Source organism: Columba livia, chromosome 14 (genome assembly GCF_036013475.1).
Source record: "Columba livia isolate bColLiv1 breed racing homer chromosome 14, bColLiv1.pat.W.v2, whole genome shotgun sequence".
Taxonomy (NCBI): Eukaryota; Metazoa; Chordata; class Aves; order Columbiformes; family Columbidae; genus Columba; species Columba livia.
The window spans coordinates 11,325,963-11,353,122 of NC_088615.1; the positions used below are offsets into that span (position 1 = coordinate 11,325,963).

The 27,160-nt window shown below is 43.8% G+C and overlaps 1 protein-coding gene and 2 long non-coding RNA genes across 24 annotated transcripts in view; 1 reads left to right on the forward strand and 2 right to left on the reverse strand.

Moving 5' to 3' along the window:
- Nucleotides 1-12,134, reverse strand: part of LOC135575419 (uncharacterized) — a 37,744-nt gene extending 25,610 nt beyond the window's left edge. Inside the window, exon 1 of the long non-coding RNA XR_010466154.1 lies at nt 11,972-12,134. This is a non-coding gene — a long non-coding RNA (uncharacterized LOC135575419). The remainder of the gene's footprint in view (nt 1-11,971) is intronic.
- Nucleotides 3,427-5,917, forward strand: LOC135575418 (uncharacterized). Its single transcript, XR_010466153.1, has 4 exons — nt 3,427-3,860; nt 3,943-3,972; nt 4,700-4,828; nt 5,899-5,917. It is a non-coding gene; the product is annotated as an uncharacterized LOC135575418 (long non-coding RNA).
- Nucleotides 12,135-23,913: 11,779 nt separating the features above from the next.
- Nucleotides 23,914-27,160, reverse strand: part of P4HA2 (prolyl 4-hydroxylase subunit alpha 2) — a 30,907-nt gene continuing 27,660 nt past the window's right edge. For all 22 annotated transcript variants that reach the window (XR_010466161.1, XR_010466158.1, XR_010466160.1 and 19 more), the window contains 3 exons: nt 26,806-26,874; nt 25,138-25,234; nt 23,914-24,418 (listed from right to left, as the gene is read on the reverse strand). Coding sequence is in view for 13 of the 22 variants with exons in the window: in XM_065030013.1 (XP_064886085.1) it covers nt 24,348-24,418; nt 25,138-25,234; nt 26,806-26,874 (237 nt within the window). In the remaining 9 variants the exon portion in view is untranslated. The remainder of the gene's footprint in view (nt 24,419-25,137; nt 25,235-26,805; nt 26,875-27,160) is intronic.

A 27,160-nucleotide genomic window follows, 5' to 3' on the forward strand; every position in this document is an offset into this window, starting at 1 on the left:
AAAGCATGGCAAAAGTTCAGTTTGCTTCCAACCCAAGTTTTACATTCATTAGCACAAATCTTCTGAGGGGGAGACAGAGCAGTAGGCAAGGACTACTGTGAGATGCTGTGGAACATTGCTCGTGGTGGGGAAGGAAAGCTGGGAAATGGTTCAATTGAAAGAGGTTGAACCCACCGTCATTGCTGCTGAGTGCTTGAGGAGGGGCAGATACACATATCCCCAGATACTACCTTCTCCATCACTTGTTAAAATGTAAATCTAAATAAAATTGTTATCACTATAAACCAGGTCATCTCACTCAGGCAGCTCTTCAGGCTCGTAGGCTGGGGTAAATCCCAGAGCGGGCAGCTCACCTTGCTGCAGTTACCGCTCGCACTCGGGATGCGCTGAGGTTTGGCGAGTGTTTCTTCTCCAAAACAGAGAAATGAAAGATCTGTCTGTCAGTAGCGGTGGCTGTTCTCTAGGTGGCAGCCCTTGCCTGCTGCACGTCCCTCCAGAGCTGCCCGACCCTTGTCATGAGCCAGGGGAGACGGGAGGAAAAGAACTGCTGCCAATTTGTTACTCACTCAGACTTTTAATCAACTTTTCTCAGTATTACTCCAAAGAGCTCAGAAGTGTCACAGAAAGGTGAAGGAAGATTTCAGACCAGCTGTTTTCTGAACAAACCTGAAAAAAAATGCTCGTGTGCCGCAGGTTCACCTGCAGTGCCCCAGGAGCACTCCCTCTTCGTACAAACTCACAGTCTTTAATATTCATTATTTTTCACCACTTTGGGAAATTTTTTGTGCTTGCTTATCCCAGCTTCTCAAAACTAACTCTGCCAACACCCTTGGAAAGTCTTCAGCTGGTTACAACAGTGAGCAGTCCTGTTTATATCATCTTTGTTATAAAAGGTCTTCTTGTTACCAAAAGGCTAGAGATGAAAGGGGTTTAATAACGTACAGCAGATTCTTGCCTTTCATTACCAAAATATTTAAAATTAAGACAGAGCAGATGCAACTGTGTCAGGCTAAAGCAGCTCAGAAGCTGCTGGCTGTGAGCAGGACTCAGTACCTACATCTGGCTCCAGCAGCACGGCTGGAAGATGCAGCCTGTGCACGGCCCAGGGAGCTGCTTTCTGTAAGCTTCAGCCTATCAATAACATCTTGCTGCTTCTCTCCAGCAGTTTAAAAGCTGTTTGACTTTAAGCTACATTATCTTTTCCAAGTGGGTGAGTATTAAATGGAGCAATATTGTTCCAAATTGTATCTGGTGTGAAAATCATTCAATAAATGGATTTTTTACGTGTCAGTATTTGCCTAATGACTTACATGAAAGTACAGCCTACACAGTGGCTTGTGTCTGGTGGATCTGGTTATTAAATCCTTGTACAAAACAGTGGTGGTTGAAGATGTTCTTAGCAGTTTCTCCTGGGGCAAACGATCCAGACAGAAGTGGGAGAAGGTGAAGCAGACAGGCTGTCCTGCCAGAGCTGAGGAGCGGAACAAACTCCCTGGTGTTACCAAGAGATATTGAAGCTTACATAGGACAAAGTCCAGAGGTATCTTTGTTGGCTTTTTACATCTTTTGGTGCACCAGTTTGGCACATTTAAGCATTCATTTTAACAGATCATTTTAATCAGCTCTACCTCAGGTTGTTGGTTGAAAACTGTCTGCAGATGTCAAATGCTACTCGATGTCCTAACAGGTTGGTTGAGAAATGAGGGGGCCTGGATACCAGAGAACCAACGGCACTTTAATACTAGAATTTTGCCTTTTGAGAGGATACTTCAGGCCTTTCATCAGAGAGGTGAACCAAAGCAGGGCTGGAAGGTGCAGTCATGACAAAAATTTCCCATGTGGGTGCTGCTACAAGAACCTTTCTCTGGTACTGGAAAAGGTAAATACCTGCCCTGCAATCTGGAGAAGTTAAATGAACAGTGAATAACATGGCCATAGTTAACATGCAGACTCATATTTTCTAGCAGGGACAACCCAAAACATATTTAGATAAAGAACTTAAAGCATCATCCAGTTTCAAATTTTCATTTAGAAGATGATCCAAAGTGAAATTATCCCTGAATCAACAGCAAAGATTTCCATAATTGAATCTGGTAAATCCCACCTGCCACTTCTGCACTTCATCAGACATCTTCTATGAAATACCATACCTAAAAATCAGATATAGATTTAGAATAGAAACTGGACCATATCTGAAACATTTAGGCCAGACCCTCAGCTAGCAGAGGTTGACGGGGATATTTGCAAAGCTCTGTGCTGACGTGCTCCAGCTGAGAGTCTGGCTCTTTGCTAATCCTTTCCAAATAGCATTTTCCAAGCTCCTGGCACTATGAAGGGAATTCCCTGCAGCTGTGTGCTGGGGTGGGGTCTGGTACCAAGCACATGGGGAGGTGAGGCAGTGCCGGGCGCTCCCAGGGCAGGTTACAAAACCTCCCATGATGCTGCCAGCTGTCAAGCAGCGATCTCCCTTTTCTTGGTGGCCAGAAATCATTCCTCACTGAGAGCTCTCTTAATGACACTTCTTTTAATAACTGTGATATTAGTTGTCACCCATCATGAAACAATTAAGACTTTTGTTTGTTTCTTTAGAGCTACGTTATCTTAGTTTTATCTAAGCCCTGGCTCTGCAATCGCTCTGGCAATTTCACTCTTCAAACACAGAGTTATCTAGAAGTTAACTCCCTTGTGTGTTTATTCTGCTCTTAAGCTGATTGCACTGGGGACAGCTGCAGTCCTCCAAAATCCGGGGAAAACCTGGTTCCCCTCCTGGGGACATGGCCGGCTCCCAGCCTGGAGCACCCCATGTTGCTGTACAGCACTCCACTGTCCTTTCAGCCCTTCTCCCTTGTGTGGTCACATATGCGTATAACACAAAGCACCTAATAACCTTTGTGAAATGCTATATTAGAGTCCAAGCATGATAAATAAAGCAACGAACATTTTCCCAGAGAATGAGAAACTGCAGCTGACAGCTGAATGGTGGATTTGCACAGCACTGTCATAAAAATTAACTAGGTCAGGGTAAGATCCAGCCCTCACACTTACTACTTAAAATGAACAAACAACCTTTTGTTTTCTTTCCAGGTCAAAGCAAAGATATTTGCCATAGAAGAGCAGCCGGTTTTGCAAGGCTGCTGTACATGTCTGCACACCCCTGTGCTCCCATGGGTCTGCCCAAGTCATGCTGTAGAGATGTAGATGATTGATTAGGTCCTGTGGGCTCCATCTTTGGCTGATATTAGCTCCAGAGACATTTATATCTTTAAACTGTAATAATTTACAGCAATATAGGACGTAGTCTCATCTGACAGGAACCAATCAGCTTCATGACTGTATTACTACAAGTAGAATAATTTCCTCAGTCATTAATATTTTCTTCTTTTACAATATCTCGCACATCATTAGTGCCCTTGCACGTTGCCCTGCCTTCCATTGATGTGTTGCTCTGAAGTTAGAGGCTTTAGGAAGTTTACCAGAACATTAATCGTAAATGTCTCCCAGATCAGATATGCTGCTAATTCAACTACTCAAGTTGTTGTCGCTTTCATATTTTAATGATTTATGAAGTAGATAAGATAGTAATCACATCCTGCACTTACTCAGCTTCTCTATATAAGGGAGTTTAGTATCTGCCAAGAGAGAGGAGCTTGAATTCGAAGCCTATTTCAGATAAAACGAGTCAAGCTCCCAAATAAAACACCTTTAAAATGTATCTCCACTTGTTCTTGTTGCTATTTAGCTCGTGGGCATCTGGATACTTTCTTCCTCTGAAGGAAACGCTGCATCTGCAGAACAAGACTAAATACGCAATAATTGATGAAATGCTTTGCTTACTTAGAGCTGAAAAAGAGTCCATAAATGTAAATAATTTTCCATTTCCCTCTCCCCTGATTTGCTTTTTGAGATGATTTCCAATTAGTAACATATTTGTATTGTTTTCAGGAGGAGTTCTCTACACCACTTCACATCAAGGTAAGAAACTGTTGTTTCCTATTCTATTATTATCAGCTAGAGTCTCCAAAGGGACCTTGAGGTATAACCTCAGGAATAGCAGGTCTGGGGATATTTAAAGGCAAGAAGTGAAATAGCCCCCAAGATGGGATTTGCCAGCTGGGCAACCCAGGCAGGTGGGAGCTCCAGGGGTCGACCTCGTTCCTGTCCATAATTAGAGGCAATTATTCTCTTCTTGCTGTCCTAAAATACAAAAACAATGTCATATTTTTAAAAGATTATGTGGATGTGGGTAAAAACCATTTTTAATTCCTCACAAGGATAAATAATATACCCTACCTCCATTTTTATAAGTCTTTTTTTAAAGCTTTTCTGGATAAATTTCTCTTAGCAATTGTAAAGCCCGCTCTCCAAACGACTGGCAATATAAGGAAAAATAGGAACACTATATAAGTGTTCTGCTTCCAAGGCAAAGATAAAAAAAAATAAAAAGTCACACTCCAATTTAGATGGATTTGAATTAAATTCCCAATGTTGTCATGTTCACCATTGTCAGAGACTGGACCATTTCTATTACAAAGTTTCCAGTTATAGTAGTTATGAAGGCTGTACTTATAACATGAATGCCTAAAAGAAGGTGAAAAAAGGAAATCAGATTTCCAGAGAAAAATAGTTGTTTGTAGTTCCTTTAAGAAAGAAAATCTTTCTGGTTGTAAACTAGAACACTATTTACTTTCCCATCTCCTAGAACCAAAGCTGTGCACATAATATCACTGAAAAATTTATTCATGAACTGAGAAGGATCTCTGGGTGTAGGTGTATGAAGAGAGTTGAGAAAGACATGGAAAGTCTAGAAAAAAACTGTACCATTTTGAAGGTAAGCTTTTACTACTTATTTGATTTGAGTTTCAAATATTTTCTTCTATTTAGCCATTCATCTAGCATTTTTACATCTGGTGATATCGTTCTAATGGCACACAGATACATGCCGAGCAATCCAGCGGCTGGAAAGCCACAGATTCAAAACATAATTGCGTCTATAGATATGCTGAAAATATACCAGGAAATGTCTTTGTGATTTAAAAGAAACTACCAAACTTCCCTGGAAATTAATTTCCCCAAAGGAATTAAAAAGCCATCGCCTGTCACTCAACTTTTTGCTCATTCTCTGGTAAATTCTAATTCAAAGTTTTAAGATATTTTAGCAAATAAATCATTCCTCCTTTTTATTTTGGACCAGCTGCAGCCTCAAGGAAGGTTTGTTTGTCATGCAGAAATTAATTCTTATACAGACTATATTAATATAAGTCATTTAGACCTGCAGTAATGAAGATTACTAGGTGCAATTAATAACAACCTGTACAGCTTGTCCTTCAGGAGAAACAGGGCAATTAATAGCAGAAAAGATACATACATGGAATACTGTGCTTAGACATTGCTCCGGAACAGAGAAGCAGGCTTTAGGAAGAAAAACAGATTTGCAACAAATTGCTAATTACTGCGGGTTGCAGAAACAACTGTGTCTGTCACCTAACCAGATGCTGAGCTCCATGCTGTGCAGCTGGAGCCTCTTCTGCCCAGTGCTAAGAACTAGCACAGTGCGATGCTGCTGCAACCCCACCGCATGTCCCGCACCCACTCTCTGTCTCCAGGATTTACTTATTATGAGAGAAACATTTTGACCTGACTTCCCTTCTTCCAGATAATTTCCCTCTCCAAAAAGGCCCCCAAGAAAAATCCGCTGTACCATGACAGTCAAAGACAAATAGCAAGGTCTTATTTGACTAATGGTTTGTAAGAGTTGTGTGAAACCGTTTGGGGCTGGTGAAGGGCAGCCAGCTGGCTTCATCCTCCATCCCACTTTGCTGGGTAAATGTTGGAGAACATGCAGCATTTGGGTGGAAATCTTCTATAACTCATGCATCAGTATCTACTCTTTTCCCTTAGAAATCTTCATCCGAAGACAGAAGATGCTCACAGTTCAGAAAAACAGATTTCACACTATTTAAAGAGAGTCTGGAAGAATTCTTGAAATGGGTCAACCAGAAGCAATACTGCAGCAACATGGTGAGAACTGAGTTGAGTTTGTATCCACATGACAAATGCAACTGCTCTGACCCATGGAAATACCACAAAGGCTTGTTCTAGGGCAGCGAGGAGGCTGGGTGGGAAGGGGGGCAAGAAGTGGCTGTCACAAATCAGAATCTTTGCTAAATGTTAATGCAAGTAGGCGAATTGGAACAGTAAACAGCAATTACAACTGTACACAGCAATTAAATCTTTGTGTAATGAGCACGGCCAAGTATTGTAATTTATGTCATGCACGGTTATCGAACATAAAATGTCGTTATGTCACCAGAGATCACAGAAAGGCTTGAAGTTTGTGGGCTTTTTGTGCAAAGGGACATAAAACCCAATGTTGACCCAACAACTGGGGCCAGGAAAGGTCTCCCGCAGGTGGGTGCTGCTGGGTGGCTCCAGGGTTGGGATGTTCAGCGGGGATTTACGGGATTTACCCAGCACAACTCCACAGAGCAACCCCCTGAGAGAAAGGACACACAACATCCATGGTTCACACCATCTGCTTTCACCCCCCCCAGCACTAATATAATTGCTTTTAATTTCTACTGGTTTATGATGAGCTTGAAGTTGAACCTGACCGAATGGACCTTGAGGTGTCATGTGCCTGCCACTTCAGTCTCAATACCTTATCCCAGCATACTGAATAGCTTTTGCTTTGAATTTTTCAGATCTTTGTGCTGTACAGCATTGATACAGTTTATGACTAGATCCAAACTGGTGCTGAATCACATGCTTTAAAAAAGATACAGAACACAATACTCCTTGCATGAGACCTCACATAGCTTTGTGTTAACCAGCAGAAACCTGGTGCCAGGTGCTGTTTTTCTGATTTATATTTGTATTTTTGAAAAACAGTCAAGTCCTAGGCAGAGACATAAAATGGAAAAAAGTTTTTAAAAGATACAGACTATCACCAACTGGTGGTAAACAGCAATTCTGGTCACAGGGATACCAGTACTCCCAGTCTGACCAGATGTAAGAGGTCATGGATGATGGGTCTCCAAAGGGTTGCTCGCCCGGTGCCTGTTCCTGTGTATTTTCCTCACAGTGAAGCAATGGGATTCACAGGCACCACAGATTTCAAGGGTTTTCTCCTCAAGACTTAGAGAATATGGAGAAGCCCAGACTGCTGACTTTTTAAAATACAGATAGAAATATAATTTGTCATAAAAAGTGAGCCAAAAGGCAATTGGCATGTGCCATAATGAACCTAGCTGCTATCGGTTAAAAATCTGCTGTTGTTCTTCTAAGTCCAGCAAAAGGCTGAGATAGGAATTTGAAACTACTGTGATAAAACATGACAAGCGTCATCAAATGGTCTTCTAACTCAGAAATACCACAGATACCTGTTTGCAAGATAAATCTTATCTTGGTGCTTAGACTTTTGCTGTCGCTGAATACACTTCATCACTCTTGTACTCAAAGCTCACCTAAGACTGGGGGTTTTCCACAAGCATTTGCCTTGAATTCACTAACAAACATGGAAGTGACTTGTCATGAAAGTAGGATTTATCACACACGTAAAAACAGATGTAATTCATATACACACAAACCAGAACGTTTGTACTATGTCCCATAATGCCTTAATCACCAACCAATATCCAGCCTAGAGCGGGAAGGCAGAACTGATTTTTGCAGCTGACTAAAAGGTGGTAAGAGGGAGAAAGAGACACAGCACTTTTAAGTCAGGTGGAGAAAAACCTGTCACATTTTCTTGTTTCAGGGCAAACATATGTAGTTTTCTAGCATGCTCGAAAGGCCCTGAACCATCAGGCATCACCAGGCTAAGACAGTGATGGAGATGGGGGTGGTGCAGGTCTCAGTTTAGTGTCTGCATCTTTCTGCATCCTATGCAAGATGAGCACTTTGGAAACACCCACATCACAGTCATCTTCGAAACCTGGAATTAAAAGATAAATTGACAAAGCTCAAAGCTTATGAAATCATCTGAAGTGCCAACATGATCTGAACTTCTGCAGGGTTCTGAAGTGCCACATTCCAACAACCAGGCAAAGGATGACTTTTTGTGGTTGTGTATGAAATGATGGAATCTACACAAAGAAACAAACCTGCTGAATACTTGTACTTGAATTACTCACAGCACATACAGTAAATGCAACTACTAACCTTCCACTCAGAACAGCTGCTGAGTAATACCTGAATTTGCTCATATACTCAGCTTCACCTCACCTTCTGGAAGACTTTGGAAAACATCAGGCTTAAAACAAACCACTATTAAACTGGATATCTTGCAAGGTTTTTCATTCTTAAAGCCACTGTTTAATGTTATTTATGTGTGATTTTACACAGGGTTTTACTCAGGGGAATGCAGCTCTCTCAACTGCTCAGCTCTGCCATTTCACAGAATAGTTCAGATTAAAACAAACAAACAAAAAAAATCAAAAAACAAACCACACCACAAAAAAAAAAAAAAAACAAACAAAAAAACAAAAAAAAAACCAAAAATCAAACTAAAACAAATAAACAAACAAACAAAAAACAAAAAACAAAGAAACAACCAAAACAACCAGCAAAAAAAATAACCCCAGAAAGCAATTGAAGTTTAGCTTCATAAACCCTAGAGATGAACAAAAGTGCTCCTGTTGAACCTCCTGACGAAACACAGATCAAACCACAAAATTTTCTGGAGCTGGCCTCTTCAAACACACCTTAAGGGCCGGTGTGTATTCTCAGAATCTCACAAACCCAGTGACAACTACACCAGTCAGTGTATGAACTGGGATCGTTGACAGGAGAATAGCATTATCATCAGAAAGACATTTATTTTTCAGGAGTCCATGATTTTAAGAAGTTCTTAATGGAGAATGACTTTTTATTACCTTCTGTGGTCAGGTTTGCTGACATATGTTTGGGTTTTTCTGCTGAGCACCCAGTCTGTACCAGCACCTTCTCCAAGGTGTTTGTCTTAATTTAATTCAATTTAGTGTTAAAATTCTGAACATGATGCTTGGGCATATCTTGGAAACTGTGGTATCCCATTGACTTGATCAGAAAGTCCTGTGGCATCCCCAGCATGATTCATATTTGGATTTTTAAGTTCATAAAAAGAGGAAAAAAAAACCCAACCACCTACTCTTACTCCTACTATACCCACTCTTAACTCTAGGTCATTACCTGTGTGTAGATATTTACTTTTCAATACATCAACTTGCAGCCCTTGCATCAGGCAAATACAGAAAATGAAACCAACTCAGAATTAAACCTTGACCATTCAAATGAGGTAGGTAGTGGCATTTTCCTCACCAACTTTATGAACTCATTTATTCTCAATTTACAGCATTTCCGATAGATGTTTCCTGTACCCACACATTTTCCTTTCACAGCACCGAGCAGGGCCAGGCCACCTCTGCCAGTGCTGGCATTACCCCAGTAACTCCAGATTGTGATTGTGATGTTTCTTTACCCAGTGTTCTTTCTCAATGCTCTCAAATTATTAATGTAATGAAAAATACTCTTTCTTTCTAAAAGCTGGGCCTTGGATTTGCTCTTAGACCACCAAGGCTACAATGGACAGAAAAGCTCCACAGCTCTGGACAAGGAAAACAGTGACATCCCAGCTCATTACATCCCAGCTCATGGATAAAGGACTCAATAATTTAACCTCAGCTTGCAAACTAATAATACACTTGTCAGAATTGCAAAGGAGAAATGTGATCTCACTGCTTACTTGCAAACAGTTTCAAGTTCTGTTTCATTATCACCTTCGTTCTAGAGATTTCCAAATCATGTGCAAAAAGTTTCTGATATTCAAATTGAAGCCACAGTGATATCCTCTTAACCCCCCATTTAACACGCTGTGGACACACAGGATTGGGATTCTGGGAGAGCGGGATGTAGCATTGCACCCCCACCAGCTCCAACACACCCATCAGGTGCCTGCGGACTTTGGGGTATTGACCCGGTGGTTCCCTCTCTATCCACAGTCAGCTCGTGCCCTGCATCGCCAACCCACGAGCAACAGCAACTGAAACAAGAGTAGAATATCGTATGCAAAAAACATCACAGGGGCACAGATTTGTTCTGATAGATTAATCAGAATTCGGGTGCAAATTATAGATCAACCTGCACTTCCAGCACTTGCTGGATGAATGCCACAAAACATGGCAATTAGCAGGACAATTATACCTTCTTTTACTTTCAGCTTTCTCATGCCACTTCCAAAAATCAGGTAAATGACTTTCACTGAGCCTGCTCATACTTTACACCAGTTAAACTGCATGGACCACATGTGGGTAATGGGAAGGTTTACAAGGTTCACCACTCCTGATGGTGGGGCTGAATTGGGCATGCCCTATGAGCCTCAAGCCATCCACAAACTCCTCAAGGCCAAAGGCATCCTCAGCTATTCCTCATGTTCTACAGGGTGGAACAACCAAGCAAAACTTAGGAAAAAAACAAAAAAATTAGTACCATCCCAGTGTCCTGGTTTCTTTTAAGATATCAGAGTATGTATCACGATAAACCAGCACAGCTAGCCAAAGTTTTTAAAAACAAAGACTCTGATGCACGTTACACTTTATGCTTCTGTGGAAAAAGGAAGAGGCACAGTTCAGGCTGACTGCCGATACCATCCAGCAATCTGAAATTGCTTGTCAAAGCCCTCCTTCTCTCGGTTATATTAGAGGGAAGACTCGCACAAGTCTAGTTTACAGGATTTGACCTCAAGGAAACACAGGTAACTTGAGCATGTAAATTATGTCTTCCCACGATTTTATCAAAGATTGAAGCAATACAACAGGCACTGAGGTTACAGAACCTATTTATCATAGCTGTAATGTTTTAAGCTTTTAAGTTGTTCTTTTTTGTGGGTATTTGCTTTTCTTTTTTTTTTTAAAGATACACAGAGCTGTTAGCCACATCCTTGAGTCACAAATGCCACGAGCTGTAGTGAACAAAGAATATATTCTTATTAAAAGGCAGTATACTCTAATAATAATAGCACCAACTATGGGACAGAATAGAAAAATCATTTAAAAATCCCATATTGAAAAGTCAAGTGAAGAAATGGGAAGTATTAAATTGCTGGTTTGAGCTAACAGCCTGTCAGCAATCCATAGACTAGAAGTATGGTTACCACTGACAGTAACCTTATGTAAAAGGTATAAAAGAATTTATTTTTCAGAAACCCAATTGAACCCCAGTTCTCTATATCCAGTTTTCTAATTTATTTGAATCTTCATTTGGATTTTGAATCTTTTTAAGTACAATGCTCTGAGTATTCTCAAAAGCAATAGAAAAAAAAACAAAAGAAACCTGGATCTTGGCAGCAGCACAATCTTCATTCTAACAACTTCCATAAGTACTGGGCTCTCATGCCTTGGAACATATTTTATCAGTGACACACTTCGCATGCAAAGCTTTTAAATTGTTATTACTTGCAATTACATGTTCCTGTTCTATCCTCATGGCCGAGTCTAAACTTTCAGTGCAGGACAGAACTCAGCAGGGAGCTCCTTGATTGAGTGGAGTTTTAACCACGTACCATGAGCAAACAAATACAACAGAAATACCAGGAAACTCCTGTCCCTGCCTCCCTCCCCCTCAGCTCTAACATCTGTAAAAGCATCATCCACGTTATCTCTCTGACCTGGCTGCCAGGAATCCCCCTCCCAGATAAGCACAAGGCCCGTCCTACCCAGCCCAGCGCTAACCAACACCTTTGGGCACAGCTAACTGCATCCCCTCCCCATAAATCCAGACACACCATCCCTGAAAAGTCACCTTCCCCTCCTCCCACAGAACCTGTTTGCGATTTCAAACATATCAAAATAATGGTTGGTCTTCCTCAGTTTAAATATTACTTTCAAGAAATTGCGTATTTCAAATAAAATGTGAAAAAATTCAACAGCTAGAGCCAGAAGGCTACTAGATGCATCTACCAATCTCCAAATTATACCATGGCAATAAGCTTGCTTACCTTTTCACTTTGTTTTCGTTGACAAGATGCTACACACAACAGAGTCACTTGTGATCATTCACTGAAAAACACAGCCTGTGATGGGAGGGCTTTTAAAAGTATTTTAGCTTTTGAGAAGTTATAGAGGGAGTTTTGAGAGTTATAGAGGGAGAAGTTATAGAAGTTATTAGCTAGAAAAAAAAAAGAGGTGTGATACAGTGAGTGAGAGCTCTCACTGATAGACACACGAGATAAGGCTGTGGTGGAGGAGCAGCAGAAGCCGCAAACGCAGGCAGTGGTCATCGCGCTGCCTCAGACACTCTTCATGCCCAGAAAAAGAAGAGGCATAAAAGAAACTAAGATGATCTTCCGTTTCTGAGGTGAACGCAGTGCTGCCCAAGAGTTTTAGGGATGGATAAACCTGGGTAAGGAATCTTGCATCCCAGTGATGGGTCCCTCCTTCTGCCACCTTCCCAAACCATGTCACCGTGATCTGCAATGCCTGCCTGGTTCTTGTCCTAATGCAGAGCAGAGGTCTGTTGTGTAGCATCAGGTCTGGTCTGCAGAGTGGCAGTCCAGCAGAAAGCATAATACAATTTCCAGAAGTTCAAATGATTTTTGAGATCTGCAGTTCTCACCAGGATTCAAATCAATCATCAGAAACATCCTTTATCCTGTTGTTACTCACTGAGCTTCTCGGTTCTGCAGAACGCATCCTTAACACGGCAGCTCTTCTGTGGCTTTCCACTTCCAACAACATATCTTTACCTGAGTTAAAATGCATTAAAATGCAATGCTAGCTACTAACCATTAGCACTAGGACCAGCGTTATTTATTTGTTAGGCAGTTTAAATCGTAGTTGATCAATTCAATAACTCATTGTACTTGGTAGTCACACGTCTACAAGCGATGCACATCCTGTGGAAAGCTTTGCCCATGACTGACACAGAAACAACAGCTGCTCCACCGTCAAACATCACTACTATGAGACACAGTTTTAACAAGGGTTGTAGCTCGTTCCAAGTAGTTTCTACAGGCACTGCTTCGCATCTGGCACAGACCTCTTTTATACTAACAAAACAACAGCTCTCAACAGTAAACTTCCATTTTAATTTCCACCCAATTTAATGGAATTTTAGTATCAATTTCTACACGTAAACCCCAGCCAGGCTTAGAAATTCAGCTGCAGGGCTGCAACAAACAGCAGAAGCGCAGCTGCTGGGAAAGGACGGGACTAAATACTTGCAGAAGAGCAGAAAGTTTCCTCTGACGGGGCCTTGGCCAGCCCTACGGAAAGCTCCTCCGCCATCCACCGTCCCTTTGCCCCGGCTGAACGGGGCCACCTCACCTCCTAAACATTTAGTTTTGTCTGAAGCGTTAAACAGCCAAGGCAGCTGCAAGGTCCTCATTACCCCTGTATTCCAAGAGCACCGAAACAAGACAGGGCTCATGGTGAGCGATGCTCTCAGGGTGGGGGAAAAAATGTTGTTAAAAATCAGACTGGGATCTGCCTTGATTTGGTGTGCTGAACGAGGCAGGTTTCAGGTGCGCCTCCACCGCAGGATGACTCAGATCACACCCCACAGCCTTCTCAGCTCGGGGCAACCTTACTGTGAGTTATAAAAGCTGCTAGAACTGGGTAAAGTGTCTTGCATTTAATACAGGTAATGGTGCCACAGAAACAAGGCCCCTTCTGTTTCCCAGCCCCTCTCAAAAAGGATATTGAATCAAGTTACTGCATAGACAGAGCATGATTATTTGATGCTTTGGCTGGTCCTATGAAAAAATGTTTTTTGCTGTTGTGCAAGTCACAACTGTCACTTTGTCCTTTTGCCCCGGCCAGAGCTTGAGGACATCAGGGCACGCTGACCTGCTACTCCCCATCGTGAGTACAGCGTTGACTCCTCACAGGCAGTCAAGGGAGGAGCATCAGTAAGAAGTCACATTTTCTTAACAGAGAATTCGGTTTTATTAACACTTGGTATATCCTAAAGATGTTTTAAATTTTAAATAAGAGCATTTTAAATAAAAGAAAGATGGTTCCTAGGAAACAATCCAGCCCTGATGTGGTCAGATAGTTGGACTAGATGATCATTCCAGGTTCCTTCCAGCAGAACGATTCTATGAATTCTCCCCTCCCAAGCACTGAATGCTCTTTCTCACACTATTTGAGCTGCAATGTGCAGCCAACAGCTTGCCCAGCTGGATGTGATCAGCCTCCCCACTCCCTGCAAAGCTTTCGAGCGGTGCTTGTGTTCACATGGCAGCCCGAGCTGGGGTCGGTGGCACTTGTGCTTACAGATGGCCTCGAGCAGGGGCAATCCCACGTATGCAAGGGTCGCTTCAGAGCCGTCCGTGTTCAAGCCTGGGCGAGGGGAAGGTCTGACAGTGCTGGTTCTAAATAATTTCCCAAAGAATTAAACCCAAACCCCAAACCCATTGTGACCTTACATATAGAAAATGGATGGGTCAAGTGTTCAGCTGGCAGGGGCTGTTACTTATGTATTAACAGCCCAGGAAGTTTTTCTTATGACACTAGCATGGTTAGGTAAATCCTTATTTTGAACAGAAAGATTTCATGGCCATCTGTGTGATCCAAGATACATGAGGGATTTGATTTGGCAAATATTTAGAAAAGAAGTGTATGAGCACAGTGCTGCTGTCGTAACCCAGGGTTATTTAGAGGACTGAGCCTCTAATTACTTCCAAAGCCTGCGGTGGTGCTGCTCAGCCCCTCCAGGCTTGGTGCCGGGGCACAGGATTTATCTGACACCCAAATTACTCTGTTTGCACTCTTGTGTCTGCACACACAGATCCTGATACTGAGAATCACCAAGTTTTCCCACCTTTAGCTGATACAGGTGAGAGATATGGTTGCCTATATCTGTATATCAAGACCAAGAGCCTCACTGGGACGTTTTTTGGAGAACACTTAGTGCTTATTGGTGGTTGCTTTGAACAACAAGATCTCCTGTTGAGCTGCCTTTAGGCGATAGTTCTTAGAAACAAAAAGCTTACTCACCCATTTTATCTGTTTTAAGCTCCTGCGGTAAATTTTGTGTGAGCTCAGTAAAAACCGGACAGCTGTCACTGAATAGCCATGGAAATGGAGAAAATGATTTATGCACAGATTAGGTAGAAACTTTATGCATTTGTTTACCCCAGCCTGCCACTGTCATTTCTGATCTAAACAGAGAGTTCCTACAGCTTCTGTGTAGCAAAGAAGGGTCAGATTGAGCCCATCCTGTGGTGTTGACTCCAGCAAGAGCTGGGAATTTTCTGCTCCGCTAGAAGCTGCTGAGAGGCCCCAGGAAGTCCCAGCTGCTGTAGATGGGTCACAAATCTGTGACGCAGGAGGGAGCAATGGCAGTGCTGACACCTGCTATGATGAGGATGCTACAAAGACAGTGGGTACAAGCCCTGTCAGGAGCTCTGCCTCCACCTCAGCCTTGAATCTGTGTCTTGACTCATGCTGGCTCCAGGACTCATTGCCCAGACTCCTCCATAACCAAAAGAGAGGCAAAGGATGACGACAAATCCGATGGGACATGTGCATCCTCCCATGCCCAGCATGAGTGCTGGAGGGGATCCAGCCCTTGCACTAGAATCACCCGCAGAGCTGGGGGAGAGGAGCACCCCTGGGACCACCAGCCCTGCTCCAGGCAGCAAGGTTCAGCAGGCTGGGGTTTTTAAAATCCAACCTCTCAGCTGGGTACAAGGCACTTTTCTGACTTTCTGAACTTGGACCTGCTGTTTCTGAAACACATGAAAGTGCAACCACAGCCAGAGCAGTGCCTTGGCAGGAGCTGAATGCCAAGCGTAAAAAAAGAGGCATCAATTCCAAGAAGGTTAGTGAGCAGCTTCTGATATGTGTGAACATTCAAGTTTGTGGTTTCCCAGCTATGAGCTAAAAATGGCTTTAAATCATTAAATCATTTCCTCCTAAGTGCTCTCCAATTCTTTTATTGACCAACAAAAACAAAACTTGATCAAACACCTATGCAAATCAGCCTGTTTAGCAGGTTCACAAGGCTTTGCAGGGTAAGGACTAAAAATGACAAGAGATTCTCAACAAGAGACAACCCACTGCTGAAGGCACTGGTGTGGGCTTGTGTCCCGGTGTTTCAGGGGGCATCTGGTGAGAGCTGGAGAGAGTTTGATTCCTGATGCTGGTGTGCTCCAAAAGCCAGCACCATTCCACCTGAATGGCCTGGCTGTGTATTTTGGGTAAGCTTGGCATGAAAATACCCCAAACACCCCCTCTGTTTGCCAAGGCTGCATTGTGCAGCTCTCCTCTTCTGTGTTCCAACCGAGAATGCAAATACTGAGGGCAGGCCCTGGATTTCTTGTTTTTATTTGCAGGATCAGTGTCATAATTTAAAGGTTTTTTCTCCCCCTACTTTGCAAGAGGCTCACAAAACGCTAGGAACAACATTGGTCATAGTAGCTCAGAGCATGAGAGGAGACAACACAACCAGTACAGGAGAGGAGAGTCAGGTGAGGATGTGCTGAGTTATTCTCCTAACTGAACTATTGCAGAAACAAAGGTCTGGTCCTCACAGGGAGGATTTTCCCTGACACTTTCGCTTGCTTTTGAAAAGTATGACAGGTATTCAGCTATGAGCATTTTTTACTCATCTTACTTGTAAAAACAAATAAAACAACAACAAAAACCCCAACCAAACAAAGAAAACAAACAAACAGTAAGATCTAGCCACACGAAGCAGAAATCCACCTCCCAGAAGCAGCATCCTAACATTGTCAGTTAATGCTGCTCTTGCATTCCTCGAGTCTCCCTGCGAGCAGTGGCACAGCAGTGGTTAACACAGCATTGACTATCCTGGTGACCACCCAGGACACTGCTGCCTCCACTGCACCCATCGCTTGTCAGACACAGCTGGGGATCAGCACACTACCACAGCCTTTGGTTTCTCTGCTTGTGGCCATCGGGGTCAAATCAGAACTAACCAAGATAGAATTATTACTCCAGACTCATGTAAAATCACCCACTGGCACTGGCTCCGTCCCCGGGAAGTGCCAGCTGAGGGCTGCCTGGTGAGTCCCCAGCAGCTCGGGGACCACACGCACGTCACTGCTGCTGTTATCCCAGCTGGTGCTGTGACACACGGCTCTGCTCACCGAGAAGGCCTTTGGCTGCTGTCTTCCACCTCTAAATACACCCAAAGTCGTGTAAAAGTTTTTTGTGTACCACTTCAAAACCAGCTACATCTTGCCATTTCCTCTTTCCCATGAGTAAACCCATATTAGTTATCTAGAAAATCCAAGTTATCTTTTGCTCAGAACAAAACACAGATACGAAAAACCACAGTGATAGAGGCTGTGCAAATCTTCTGACTCAAAGCGCTGGCGGGGGGGTGAGGGGGCTGTTTTTCTATCATGGGCTACATGAACACAAGTGAGCTCTTCTGGGAAGGAATATTCAAAGATGGGACCATGTAACAATTCAGATACTTGAGTCTTACTCAGTTACAATTTTGAGTCATCGAGCAATCTGAATTTCTATGCAACAGGTTAATGCAGAAATTGTTTATTTTAAACGATCTATGTGATGCACAAATTCTTTCTAGCTTGAATGCGACATAGTAGGATGTTTCCACACAGCAACAGTGCACAAAATCATATCAGACCATACTGTCGTAACCACTCTTCTCTGCACATGCAATGTCCCTGAGCTCCCCTGTATCCTCCCAGTGCCCAGGAAATCAAAGCAAAACTCTCCTCTTTGGATGCAAATTATCTCTCTGGATGCAAAACATCTCTCTGGATGCAAATTATAGTAAAACTATGTTAAGTAGGTAGATCTGGCCTTTCAAATATAAAAAGTTTTCCACAGAGAGACAAATATTTCATTACAAGGTGAAAAGACTCAGTTAAACAGAAACTCCTTCTCATCGTTGTTGAAAGATCAGGTCAAATAAGAAAAGGTTGTGCCATGCTTTCTCAGCCTCTCCTTATTCACAGGAGCAATTCTCATCAGTGCTTGTCCATTATTTTCAGACAAAGCCAACAGGTGCCCATACCCCACTGATGCCCTTGATTACTTATTTAGTGTCCATAATGTCACCCCAAATGAGAGTAAAATGCAGATTTTCATCCATTCTCCTTGGATGCAAAAGATAATAGCTTTTTTGCCTCCTCTCAGCCCCTGGTGATGTACTTGCACACAGGAGGGCCTGCAGCCTGTCTCCTCTGGCAGCCTTGCTCCTTCAAGTGATTTTTCAAACCACAGAAAAGCAGATGGACCATGTCTCAGGCAGTTCTGGGAGAGCAGGAGGGCAGGTGGCCTGGGATGGAGCAGCCCAACCCATGGGACTCAGCATCCCTCAGCCCCCAGAGTGGCCAACACCACAGAATCACACACTGGCTGGGGTTGGAAGGGATCTCTGGAGATCATCTGAGTCCAACCTCCTGCTAAAGCAGGCCACCCTGAGCAAGTTTCACAGGATCACATCCAGGTGGGTTTGAATGTCTCCAGAGCAGACTCCACAACCTCTCTGGGCAGCTTGTCCCAGGCTCTGTCACCCTCAAAGTAAATAAGTTTCTCCTCATATTCCTATGGAAACTCCTGTATTTCAGTCTGTGCCCGTTGCCCCTCATCCTGTTGTTGGGCACCACTGAACAGAGTCTGGTCCATCCTCTTGACACCCACCCTTGAGATATTTATCTCATTGATGACATCCCCTCTCAGCTTCTCTTTTCCAGGCTGAACAGACCCAGCTCTCTCAGCCTGTTCTCATAAGAAAGATGCTCCAGATCCCTGATTGTCTTTGTAGCTCTCCACTGGGCTCTCTCCAGTAATTCCTTGTCCTTGAACTGGGAAGCCCAGAACCAGACACAGAACTCCAGATTCAGCCTCATTAGGGCAGAGTAGAGGGGGAATATAACCTCCCTCGACCTGCTGGTCGTACTTCTAATGCACCACCTGCACCTTTGGCCAAAACACAAACTGTGATGGTCCTTAAGAGGTTTCAGCCATGACACTGCTCCTGTCAACTCACTTGCTCTGCCCAGCTGCACCCCGTTCCCTTGACGTCTGTGTCCTCACACCCAGCACCAGCCCCTGGACCCACTAGTGCCCTTCACCAGCTCCTGCTGACCCAGTGCTGTCACTGAGGTGCTGCTCTGAGCCAGGAGCACCCAGCAGACACTCATGCCCCCATCCTGTGCAAAGTCTAGGTGCTCTCCACCACGGGGTCATTAACAGGTTCCAGCTGTGTGTGGGATCATGTGGATTTTTGCAAGAGCAGGAGATTGGTCAGCAAGCTAAGCCTCAGCTGGGCCCATGGGCTCATTAAGAGATCTCCATCATTTATTTTGGCAAGGGTAAAATCACATGAATAAGAGCTTGATGTCCTCGGCTGCTCTGTCTGTTAATGCAAAATGGCTCCCTGTCTCCTAACACAGAGCACATGTGAGAGACAGAGCTGCAGAGACTGTGGGATCCAACCCCCACCAGCTTGTCCAGAGAAAGAACACATGCTCCCAGCTGCTGGAGGAACAGGGGAAAGCCATGCTGAAAGCAGATGGAACCTTTGCATGGTAAAGGAGGACACAATTATGAGTCAGACTTGATTTCTAACAGGGTGACATCCCACAGGCACACACAGCAAGTGCAGAGCTGCCACTGGCTGGGGACAAGGGGACAACCACAGCCAGCACCCCCATCTCCCCCCAGACACAGGTGTGTTTAACATTTTGCAGTATTTCTCCCACCAAAATACACATGTGAGACCAGAGAGCCTGAATAAATTCACACTTTTTAAGATGTAAGAGCCTAAGGCCACATGTGGTATTAGAGCTTACAAATTCATATACCACACTGAGTCAGAAATGTTTCATTTGGTCCCCCTCATTCAAGAAGATCAAAGCGGAAGAAAGCAATACAGAGCCAAGCAAAAACTTTATATTGCAGGAGGTCCTGGGGGAGATCTTGCTGCCAGTGTGGCCGAGGGGCAGCAGCCGTGGCCACATACTATGCAGAGCTCAGCAATGCTGCATAGACACAGGTGGGTGATGCTCATCAGCTGAGCACACTCCAACAAAACCACATACAACTTCTCCACAGCCAAAGGAACAAGCAGTCCCACGAGCCCAACTCATGTTCTGCAGAAGACAGGGTAAGTATCAGCATCAGCCACTACTCCAGCTCCTCTTCCAGGTGGTGAATCACTTGGAGACTCTTTTGTCCTGGTCTACAAATGGAGGTGGGAAGAGGATTGCTGAACCTCGGGAGACCATGGCTGGGTGGGTCACTCCACCCCAGCCCAGCCAAGCAGAGGAGACTCAAAGTTCATCAGATCCCATCAGGTCTGTTCTTTGTTAATTTGGATGTGCAACGTGATACGCCCAATCTCCCATCATCTCTGCAGATACAGACTACAGACACCGTCAGCAATATCCTCTGCAGCTACAAGGAATGATAAAGTGCCGCAAAGCCCTGAGAGATCAACGACACAAGGGGCTTTCTGTTTACTCAGCTCACTCCTGTATAATTTTACATCACCATCAGTCTTCAAATGCTGCAGGGCTCCCACCCCTAGACTGGAGTGCAATGCTAAAAGGGAATCTTTGAACCCAGACCCTGCTTTGCAGGTGAAGCATTGCAGGAGAAACCACATGCGAGTCTGTGGTCAAAGAGTTGGCCCCTCCTAGATTCTGGACACCATGTCCCATGAAAGAACCCAGAAAATCCTGACAAAATACATGGAGGATGAGGTACCCACGTCTAACCCCACGCTGCTGGCACATCCATGCAAATGCCTTGCCTCACCTTGCATTAAGGTGATGCTGTAGACGAGAGAGAGAAGGGAGGCCAAGACGGGAGTCAGAGAAGCTGGAATCAGATCAAACATAAAGGGTCCCACGGCTGCATTGGTCTGGAAGCACTTAACTGGAACTATTCTCCTCTTTTGGTTCACCTCAGCCTCAGAGGGACACAAGACAACCATCCCCAAAAGGCAGCACTGAAGCAGGAGCCACATGAGGGGATTATCTGAATCACTACAGAGGACAAGTGCTGACCTCTGGTTAAATAAACAGAGAAAGGGTAGGCTTTTCCCTGCAGGATGAGAGAGTTTTAGGACTAAACACATGCAGTGGGTCTCTTTAAATTCACATCACCTGGAGCTCACAGGGGTCAGGTTCCGGACCTTTCCAGTGTCCCTGACAGGGATTACTCTTGCCTGGCCAAAGGAGTGCATGTGATGGTGAATGGTGTCCCAGCACCATCCCTGGTTACAGGGGGAGCAGAACAAAGGGGCCTGGGGGACAGCTGTACCCTCAGCTGCCTTTTACATGTTCCCTCCCCTTCCTCATATCAAATCACTGAAAAAAGCCCCTTCCTCTTACCACATTAGGGATTTTACAGCTCAGCTGACATACACAACCTGTATGTATAATAAAAACACAGTTCCTTCCCAGCAGAACATCCCAGTTGCTCTCTGCCACACCTTGCACGGCTTTCCTTGTCCAGCACAGCCATTTATCCACTCACACTACACACCGTAGTTTGGATGCCAGTTTTCCCCTCCAACATGATGAGACAGATGATTTTCACATGTTTTCCACTGTAACAGGAAAGATAAGTAACTTCTAATGCAGACAAAAAGATGGTAAGTACTTCACTGAGTCTGTGCAGCTGAAGATTAATGTTTTAGGTGATTTCCTAACCCAGTTGGAGAGCTGCATAATTGCTCAGTGACACAGCATGTGTCCACACAGCAGCATTAGGGCCAGGGGTCAGGAAACCACACACTCAGAGTGGATGTGGATTACCGGCATGGCCTGGGGGTGGTGGTTCTCCTTATGACTACAGAAGCCACGATAAGAGCCCAACTTTCCATGAGAGTTCAGAGAGTGTCTGCTTTCATCAGTGGCTGTTAGGCAGAGCAGAGCTGTACGGCCTCAGCAGCAAGCTGACTCCAACAGATGTGACCTCAGGGTCTCTCTGGAAGGTCCCAAAGCACTTCAAAGTGTCTGGCAGCCACTTGTTCACAGCAAGCCTTCGCAGTGTGTATAAATACCTGTACTAAGTATTTAAACCCTGTGAAATAAAGACGACTCAGCAGTACATTTCAGTCCAAACAAGGCTTAAGTACCTACTGTAGAAGTGATTCACTAGCAGAAGCTCCCTGTGTCCAGATGGAGGGTTATTTGTTCCAGCATATGAATCTTCTCTCTTTTAGGTCTAAAATTTTAGGCTAATGGATATATTCTGTTCATCTTCTAGAATGATAGGAGACAGAATAGGGAATAAAATCTGCCAGATTACACAAACCTGCCTGGCAGGTAACTGAATGCCCTGGAGTCACATACGTGCTCTTCTCTAAAATAGCTATTATTCTTCAGATCAGATTAGCAGCAATCAAACCCTGCATGCAGCACAAAAAGCAGCTGAGCACTTGAGCAGTTCTGCACCCACTCATCACATCCTACTCCAGGGACAGACTGAAGGAAGGTGGAAGGCAACTCAGAAAATAGAATAAGGTTTTTTTCCCAGAAAAAAATAAGCAGGTAAAATTATCTTTAGAAGTTCAGTATGACATAACACAGTTAACACTTATTTCCCAGCCAACTATGTTATTTCAGGAGTGGGACGTGCAGATTTTGGCCAGAGTCCTGACATGAACTTTATCTGTCAACATACCACGTTGATAGAAAGTCTAAGTAGATTCCTCTTCCTCCCCCTGAAATACAAAGTCTTTCAGAGACTGTGGGTTTGGCTCATTACCAGTTGTTCTTCCCATCTGTGAGGCTGCCTCATGTTGAATGCTTTGTTATAAAGCAAAACTCCTTCCCTAAGTTTATGTTGTGCTGAGAGATTTTACTAAGAAAACTAGAGGTCAACAATGAAATATTCTGAGCAGCCAGCCAACAACCACAACATTCATGGCAAGAGAAGGAGCACTGTGAGAGATTAGAGAGCAGCTATCGAGCTGTGCTGTGCCAGGTCATTAAAACTCTTAGGGAAAAAATCTTGCAAATCCTATAGCTACCTGCTATAACTGTTCACACAAAGCTCATTTACAAGACTAGATGCTCCCCTCATTTCAGTATCACTAACAACTGCAGCTCACCAAGTCTCTGGGGCAATCCAAGACCTCTCTCTTCAACCAGTTGTGTATGTTTAACAGAAAAACAAAAACTTTAGTGAATACATGTACTTACATGCTGCATCTGAATGACTGAATAAAACAATCACCATTAAGTTCATTAATTCCTCACATGTAAAATTCCAGGGTACAAGAACATCTATTGCTTTATTACTAATACAATAAATTGATGACATCCGTTACACCCAACATGAAAAACCTGTCTGTTGCACTCTTCTTTCCAAGGAGGATGCCACGCTCATCACTCCTAAACCTGCCTGACAGTGGTTTTAGGCACCACTTTGTTCCATCTTTGCACAGCACAGGGCGATGAAGTATAGAGGAAACCAATATTTGTCACATGACAAACATGACAGCAACTGGATGTTTCAGTGTAATGGAGATTTCTTTCACTTTCTCAAGCCAGTTTCATATATACTTTTAGAAGAAAGAATTGTTGAGACTGTTGAGTCTTGAAAGTGTTCAAATTTTGTAATTGCTTGCATCAAAAATACATAGTACCCCACAAGAGAGAAGTTAACATCACAGAGAAAGTGTGATGTTAACTGTATACTGAGATCACAGTTGCCATTGGCCTAAAGTGTGCAGCCTGCCCACTCCTAGGACACGTTATAATTTCAATACACTAATCAAACCTTTCCAGCTTCAGTAGAAGGCGCAACAGTTCTGTATCATGTGCTGGAGCCTTAAATAAAACACTATCCAAAACCATGATGCATTTTGCATAGAAAAAGAACAAAGTGAAACGCCCTCAATAGAGGGAATCGTAAAGGCCCACTGCTCCCTAAAACCAAGCGTTGATACACCTATAAAGGACACAAAGAGAATCACTTTATGGAAAGAACATTTATTTTTGTTTCAAAACATGTGATCCCTAGAAATACAATAAAATCAACATGTACACAAAACTTTAAAAAAAAGCTTTGGTTCAAAGAAATATTTAACATCTAAATCGTCTGAGGTACAAAAGGCACAAGACCAGGCACCAAACATATCGAATCACCCACAGCGCTGTTCGCACCACTGGTACAGAGAACATTGGGAGGGTGGAAGGCGGGGGAACATGAACACGGAAATAACAGCAACCAAAACACACGTGTACGATGCCATTTACTTGCTTTCACAGGTGTTACACATTTTGTTGTTCTTTTTGGTAAAGTGCCAGGACTCTTGGAGAAAAAGACGGATCATTTCTTAGAAATGAACTGGAACAACCAACAGTAGAAAAGGAGACAGAGAAGCAAAGGCCTGTAGCAGGTTGGGTTTCAGTCGACCTCTGTTCTCCCACATGGTCTTAAGAATTCATTTCCTCTTTCATGAAACCATTTGTTTGAAACTGTGGAACAGGAATGCAAAATAAATTACCACCATGTAATCACCACAAATGTATCACCGCAACACAGATGGTTACTTCAAATAAAATCTCATCCCTCAGCCCAAGGATCCCTGCTCATGCTTCTCTGCCCACCCAATGGGAAAGACCCAGGAAAATGAAAAAGGGCTGGGGAAGAAAGGATCTTCCTAATTGCACAGTTCTGGGGCCAACAGTAACAGAGCAGCATGTTCTGCATCTGGCATCATTTACAGATCAGGATGCTCCGACACTCCCAACCCTGGACGCTGGGGAAGGTGAGTATTTGAACGGATGACAAAGCTTGAGAAACTTTCAACAGTTATCAGAAATTCACAGTATCCATTCACATTTACCTCACAAGGAGCTCTCCTCCTTTTGCAGTTAAAACCATTCACAAATCTTCGTAGGAACAGACCTGGTTTTAGTCAAGTGATAATTCAAGTCATGCTGATGCTGGCACATTACACAAGCCCAGTGAGATTCTTACATGCTTCGTGTTGTCATTGACACAGATTAAACTCACTAGAAAAGCTACAGATGAACCTTGTAGCTGCTTAATGCTACATGATATGGCCAAATGACTCAGTAGTTAAAATGGCAACACCCAGGTTATTAAAAGCTATTGTAAGGGTTCAGGATATCAACAGCTTTGCATATACATGAACCTTTCTTCAGGTTTCATTCCTAAAGGTATTACTTACCCCATTTACACCCTACTAGTACTGGACAAGCTGCATGCCTCGTTCTATAATCACCCTCACCACTTCTGAAAAGATTGTACCAAAACACTGCTGTCCCCTGAAAAGTGAAATCAGACATAGATTAGTCAGAACCTAGTCAATACAACTATTCAGGTTACAGTAATGGGGGGAAATGCCTATGAATTCAGCTGCAGGCTCTTATCGAGCACTTGAACAAAAGTCACCAACAGCATGTACAAAACCCCCATAGTCCTACTCTAATTCAGCCACAGAGTAAGGAGAGTTCTACCCAAGCACAAGTTTTTTGTTAATACCCTGATTCCACAAAAATAAGACCTATCCCAACAATAAGCCCTAGCATGATTTTTCAGGATTTTTGAGGACACTCAAAACAAACCTTACTCCAAAAATAAGCCCTAGTTACAGTTCAGAAAAATGTCAGTTTACACAGAATCACAGAATGTCAGGAAGGGACCTCGAAAAATCATCCAGTCCAATCCCCCACCAGAGCAGGAACACCCAGATGAGGTTACACAGGAAGGTGTCCAGGCAGATTTTGAATGTCTCCAGAGTAGGAGACTCCACAACCCTCCTGGGCAGCCTGGTCCAGTGTCTGTCACCCTCACTGAGGAGAAGTTTCTTCTCAAATTTACATGGAACCTCTTGTATTCCAGTTTGAACCCATCACCCCTTGTGTCCTATCATTGGTTGTCACCGAGAAGAGCTTGGCTCCATTCTCCCGACACTCACCTTTTATATATTTGTAAACATTAAGGTCACCTCCCAGTCTCCTCCAAGCTCCAGAGCCCCAGCTCCCTCAGCCTTTCCTCACACGGGAGATGCTCCACTCCATCATCTTCATTGCCCTGCGCTGGACTCTCTCCAGCAGTTCCCTGTCCTTCTGGAACTGAGGGGCCACAACTGGACACAATATCCCAGGTGTGGTCTCACCAGGGCAGAGTAGAGGGGCAGGAGAACCTCTCTGACCTACTGACCACCCCATTCTAACCCACCCCAGGTACCATTGGCCTTCCTGGCCACAAGGGCACAGTGCTGGCTCATGGTCATCCTGCTGCCCCCAGGACCCCCAGGTCCCTTTCCCCTACGCTGCTCTCTAATACATGATTCCCCAACTTATACTGGAACCTGGGGTTGTTCCTGCCCAGATGCAAAACTCTACACTTTCCCTTGTTATATTTCATTACTTTTTTCCCTGCCCAACTCTCCAGCCTGTCCAGGTCTCTGGATGGCAGCACAGCCTCTGGCGTGTCAGCCACTCCTCCCAGCTTGGTGTCATCAGTAAACCTGCTGATAGTACACTCTGTTCTCTCATGCAAATAGTTGATGAATATATTAAATAATATAGGCCCCACTAAATAATGTCCAGGCAGCTATACATGTAAAAAGCAATAGATTTTGAAGAAAAAATACAAGACAGTCTTATTTTCAGGAAAACGGGTTAACAGCTCCACAGAGAAGCTGTTCACATTACACATAGCAAAATGAAGGACGCAGCCCTGCAGTCTGCCAAATTAGCTACAGCTACCTTGATACACAGCAGCCTGTTGATCAAGGTGCCACAACAGTACTTTGCCACATTGGCCAACTTTTACACGGAAGAGACAGAAACAGGAAGAGAGGAGAAATCAAGCAAAACACAGACTTTACCTTCTTGGGCCATATTGCTGCCCCAAAATCTGGGAAAACTGTAGCTCCTCCAGCTTCTACATCACTCATCTGAGAAAACAAAGTCCACACACTTTACAACACTTTTTGCACATGCAGCCCCACAAACTACAGTACCCCAAGCCTTAACAGGGAGAGTTTTCTACTTGCACCTTTACAAGAGGCACTGATGAGGAAAGGACGCACTTCAACTAGCACAAACTGCAAAAGTAACAATTCCTGCTCTTGAAGGCTTTAATTTCAGCTGAAGGCTTTTGTTCAGCACTTCATCTAGATTATATATAATCCACTGCACAGACAATTAGCCACAAGAAGTTGTGTACCTGTGGTGTTAATC